General features: G+C 49.6%; 1 protein-coding gene across 2 annotated transcripts; it reads right to left on the reverse strand.

Annotated features, from left to right (window-relative positions):
* Positions 1-240: 240 nt before the first annotated feature.
* Positions 241-5,112, reverse strand: FOLR1 (folate receptor alpha). 2 transcript variants are annotated; one of them, XM_019625588.1, is made up of 5 exons: positions 4,922-5,112; positions 2,651-2,811; positions 1,075-1,263; positions 810-945; positions 241-662 (listed from the first exon to the last, which is right to left on the reverse strand). In XM_019625588.1, the coding sequence occupies exons 2-5, from the start codon at positions 2,801-2,803 to the stop codon at positions 382-384; spliced, it is 759 nt and encodes a 252-aa protein (XP_019481133.1). In that variant the 5' UTR covers positions 2,804-2,811; positions 4,922-5,112; the 3' UTR covers positions 241-381. The 2 variants fall into 2 exon arrangements, with proteins under 2 accessions (XP_019481133.1, XP_019481134.1); XM_019625589.1 differs by having other exon boundaries at positions 2,651-2,823; positions 4,922-5,067.
* Positions 5,113-5,396: the final 284 nt, after the last annotated feature.

Consider the following 5,396-nt stretch of genomic DNA (forward strand, 5'->3'; position numbering starts at 1 on the left):
ACAGGGCAGAACAGTCAACCTGGGAGGCTTGGGTCCAGTCCAAATGATAAAATCCTGGGCCTGACTCTAGATTAGAGCTGAAGTGAAAAATGAAATTGAGAGCTATGACCATGCCCTCGGATAGAAGAATAATTCAATATCTGGCAAGTTCATAGCAAGTATCGGCGCTGGGAACTGGCCGAGTCTAACTGGCTTCAGTCAATGGGAACTGGGAAGCAAAAGTCACATTACCATTCATACCCAAATAATTCACACTTCACTTGTGGGGTATCTTGTTTATTCAAACTCTCAGAGTTCCCACCATGGAGCAGGAACTGAATAGCTGGGAGCTGTGGGGCTGAACAGGGCCAGGATGTCCAGGTTTCAGAAGGTAAAAGGAGCTCAGCTGAGCAGCTGGAGCAGCACTAGGGCCAGGCCAAGCAAGAGAGGCCAGGCCCCACGGAGCCCAGCCCCACTCATGGCCTCAGCATAGAACTTCGCCACCTCCTCATTGGGGTTGCCCTGGGCTGGGTTGAACCACATTTGAATGCAGCGGCCGCTTCCTTGGCTATATTGACTGACCTTGTAGGAGTGACTCCAGATTTCATTGCATAGAGCAGCAGGCGTGGGGAAGTAGACATGGAAGGGTTGGCAGACAGCTCCCACTGGGCACTGGTTAGACCCTGTAGGAGAATGGAAGTCAAAAGCCACTGGGCCCAAAACTATCTCTGGTTCTGCCAGCCTCACAACTCCAAATCTTCATATACCTGTCCCACACCCCCATACCCCTCTACCTCAAGCCCTCCCTCCCCACCCACCCAGGCCCTCACCTGAGGTCCAGTTCCAGCCCTTGTGCCAGTTGCTCTTGCAGGTGTAGGAGGTACGGCAGTCTTCCCACCAGCTCTGACAGTCCTCTTTGCACAGGGGCACATTCAGGATCCGCTCTTTGCGCCAGCTCTGGTCCACCTGGGAAGTGTCAGTAGAGAAAAAGGACTCGGGCTCAGGATCCTCAGCAACCCAGCCCCGAATAGACCCAGAGCTGGAAAGGCAGGTTGAAGAGATGCCTGGGATCAGACATGGGGAAGACACTCAAACCTGTTGGATCCAGGGCCCCAGGTTGGGGGAGCACTCATACAGGCATGTGTCCTGGATGAAGTGGCGCTTGCAGTTGGGCTCCATCTGGCCACAGTGGTCCCAATTGAATCTGTACAGGTAGGAAATATCCTTATGGGCTTCCTGGCTGGTGTTGACGTTGCAGCAGGCATTCTTCTTCCAGGGACTGCACTGTGTGGGGAAGACACAGGGACTAATTCCCAGGCCCAGCACAGCCAGAATATCCCCACACGCAGCTTCTCCCTTTGAGTCCTTGATCCCTCAATGCAGTCAGTCTTTCAGGGAAATACTTGCTCTTGGGGGGCCCTCTTTGGGGAACGTGCAGTCAGAACTAAATTCATTACTCCAAATCTCTATTGAGTTCCTAACTTGCTCTAACCCAGGCACTTCTCTAGGAACTGGGGACACAGTAAGGAGCACTTCTCACAGGGTAATTGCTTTGGAAAAAAAGAAAAGCAGGGGAGAGGAATGGGGAATTGCAGTTTTATAGAAGGGTTGGATCAAGACTCGTTGAGAAGGGGACAAAGACCAGGAAGTGAGGAAACAAATCAATTGTAACCCCAGAATAGTTCTAATTACATAAATACACAACACATTCTTACTCAATGAATGGAAACTCATAGCCTAGAATTTAGTATAAAAGCAAACTATTAAAATGTGCACTTTCAAAAAATATATAGGCTGAAAAAGTTAAAGTCAAGCCTGCTTGAAGTATCTATTGGGTTGTCGGAAAAGTCATGATGTATTTTTTTCTATGTTTTTCGTTGCAAAAGTGCATCATGACTTTTCTGTCAACCCAATAAATTATACCACCACTTATCAGTCTGTACTGGCAGCTGCAGGCTTAGTGATTCAAAGCAAGCACAAAGGGGGGATTGTGATAACTATCTACTAATGAGGATAAAATGAACATTTACATTTGGAATGCACACTACAAGTGACTTTCCTTTTGTTTTTTTCTTTACAGCTATGGCATATATATTTAATGTTTAGATAGGTTCAGGTTATTAAAGGGTTTGTGGCAAAATTATTGTCAGTGGAAGGAGACCTCAAGTCCAATAGGGTCGAGAGACCCAGTGGAAATGTTTGCTAGATGCAAGAATCAAGGCATCTCATACCCAGCCTCACAATTGTGAGAGATCCACTTTTCTTGAGCCTTCTGGGAGCGGGCAGAAAAGAAGCCGCTATGTGCGGTGTGCACTTTCTCCTCTCAGATCCTTGGAAGGGGTCATTCCTAGTGTAAGCTCTGAAATCAAAATCAATCCTGGGAGAGATCTCTCCAGTGTCACTTCTTAAACTCTTCTCAGGGTCTGCTTCCTGATTTGTGTAAGGTGCAACCCCAACAGCCAAGAAGCTGAGCTGTTGGTATTGTACTGGCAACACTGGCACACGGTATGTGTTAAATAGTCGCCCCTATTAGCGCAAGCTGAAGGTCTGTCTCCTCAGGCTGCCTCCCTGCCTCCACCATGAGTGGGTTTAACAATTCCATCTCCTGCTTTTCTCTTCCGGAGTCCGTTCCTCCCCACCCTTTGACCACCCCGCCTCACCCTCAGCACACCTGCTCATGCAGCTTATCCTCAGGGCTTGGCTTTTCCTTGTGGTGCTTGGCGTCCATGCAGACATTGAGAAGCTCAGTCCTGGGCCGGGCTGCCCACACTGCAGACCCCCACACCAGAAGCAGCAGCAGCTGTGTTGTAATCGGCTGGGCCATGTCAGTCCCTGAAGGAAGAGCTGTGATCAGTGACACCAAGAAAAGAGAAGGTGGGGCCTCATGGTGTGCAAACAGACCCAGGTGGGTGGAGCCTTGGTGAAACCTGGGGCGGCTCACATCCCACCTCCACACCAATATTCACAGCCTCAGATGCCACCTTCTGAGACAGTCCTTGGCTGGGGCCTCATTGACTTTTCCATTTGGTGGTGAGGATCAAGTGATGCTACTAAGGGGTGGGGTTTGGGCAAAATGCAGAAATAGCAAGGAGACAGCCATAAGTCCACAACCTCTTGTTCAAAATCTTTGGAGGCAAATGTTTCAGAGTTTAAAATTTTTAGGACTTTATAAAAGGTAACAAAATCAGGGAATACAATTTACCTGCACTCAATAATCAAGCACATGTTCTGTGGTGACATAGTTACACTGGTGGGATAAATAAAAACTATAAGAACCTCACATTCATTTTCAAGTCATATTTTGACACCAAATGACTTTGTGTAAAAGTTTACAACAATATCTTAGTTTTGGAGCTCCAAATAAGCTGCAGACCTATGTTTAAAAAAATAAAATAAAATTTAAAAAGCCTTGGTTCCAACCCTTTCCAGCTTTATCATTTGGCTTCTCCCAGAGACCATGTGGCCTGGGGGATGTCGCAGGACACAGAGGTTTAGGGGGTGGGTGTTGGCAGCTTAGGGGGATAGATCCTGGGGCCTCAGGGAGCTCCTGAGAACTGGCCTCCGCTCAGCCTTCGTAGCACTTCAATCCTCTGACCTCAGACACTGAGCTTTGGGAGGTAACTTCGCTGGGCCCACTGGTCAGCAGATGCCTGGCTGTCCTAAAATGCTCCGCATGTTTCCCACAGTTCCTAAAGCTTATGTGCCTCCTGCTCACAAAGTTGTCTCGCCCCTTCATTGCCCCCATCTCCTGCAGAGCTCTTGCCTGGGCCCCTGTTCAGAGCCTGAGCTGGGCAGCCTCCAGGCTGACTGCCCAGCAGGGCTGGGGAAACCTGGAATTGAATTCCCACCTAGCTCTCCTCCTCCTCTTCCTTGCCCCCTCCTCACCCCTCACCATTCCACAATCCAATATTCCGCCTCCCTATTTATTCCTGTGTTCATTCATTCCCTCACTTGCTAATCCAATCGTCCCTCCATTGACTCAATCACCCACTGATCTCTGAGAGCACAGGACAAATCTGTTCTCTCCAGAGCCGCCCAAATGATTCTTCGGATTGGGCTCCTTGGGGAAACAAAGTCTAACAGTTCAGAGCACAGGGTTCCAGATCAGCTTGTCCATGATCCCAGCCCTCACACTCACCTCCTGCTTGACCTTTGGGCGAAATATCTCAAATTATCTTAAGGCTTAGTTTTCTCATCTGAGGATTAAATGTTGTGGGGGGAAAACCCCAACAAATGATAGCCTTCTGGGCACAGATTAAGTAATCAATTGGATACAGTTTGAGGGATGTGCCTCATGTCACACAGAAGGGGTCACCCAAGTCTGACTTGGGATCCTGAAGTCCTGAGCTCCTTCGGCTTTTGTCCCCTGTATCTTCTCTGTGCTGAGGCTCTCGTGGGGGCCACTGATGCAGAGTACTGAGGGAGTCCTGGGGTGGGGGTTCTGTTGGATCCCACCCGGTCAGTCAGTAGTTTTTCTTGTTGTGGCTGATTTCTTGAACTGGAGGTCTCTTCCTCTCCAAGCCACCTACATCTCTCTGCAAGCCCCTCCCCACCTTCCTAGGCTCAGCTTCAGATCTTGGACCAGATATGACTCCCGCGCTCCCCTGCAACCATCACTCTCAACCAACACACACACACACACACACACACACACACACACACACACACACACACACACACACACACACACAGGGCCCCAGACTTGAAGTGCTGAGAACTCAGTGCTGTGCTGAAAGGCAAGAGCCCTGGGTTCTAGTACAGAAAGGACATGAACTTATACTTTAACCTTGCTCAGGCCCTGTTCTGCTCTGGGTCTCAGTCTCCGCTTCTGGATTCTCTGCACTTTAGGCAAAGTGGATCCTCCCAGTTCAGCAAATCCTTGAACACATGCTGGGATCCCCGTAGGGCTTAATGCCTCTGATAGGAGGTGGAAGTGGCATACCTGGGAGTGGAGGTGGTTCTCTGTCTGGTTCAGGTTTCTGCTCTGCTCTGCAGTCCCCCTTGCCTTACTTCAGAGGAAGCCACAGTTTAGTGGCCTAGGAGACAGGCAGTGGGAATGTGGCCCAGGAGTGGAGCCTGGGATTGGGTGAAGGCCACTGAGCAGTTAATTATTTCATGTGGTCACCAGCCAGGCCTCCGTGGGTGGGAGGGGATTAATAGTGCAGGCCTAAGGCTAGTCCACAAACCCCACTTACCCCATTTTCTCCCAAAAGCTCAGGTCTGAAAAAACCTTGCAGCACGAGTTGCTGGGATCCTTTAAAATAATCTGGTGCACTTCCAACACCCCTGTCCCATGATATAGATGAGAATGAGACCCAGGGAATCAGGACAGAGCTCATTGTAGGGCAAGGGCTGGAGTGCAGGCTTCTAAGCTCCCAGCCAACTGTAAAGAGCAAGGAGTTTCCATGTCCCCAGCT

The sequence above is a fragment of the Hipposideros armiger genome, unplaced genomic scaffold (genome assembly GCF_001890085.2).
Source record: "Hipposideros armiger isolate ML-2016 unplaced genomic scaffold, ASM189008v1 scaffold_635, whole genome shotgun sequence".
Taxonomy (NCBI): Eukaryota; Metazoa; Chordata; class Mammalia; order Chiroptera; family Hipposideridae; genus Hipposideros; species Hipposideros armiger.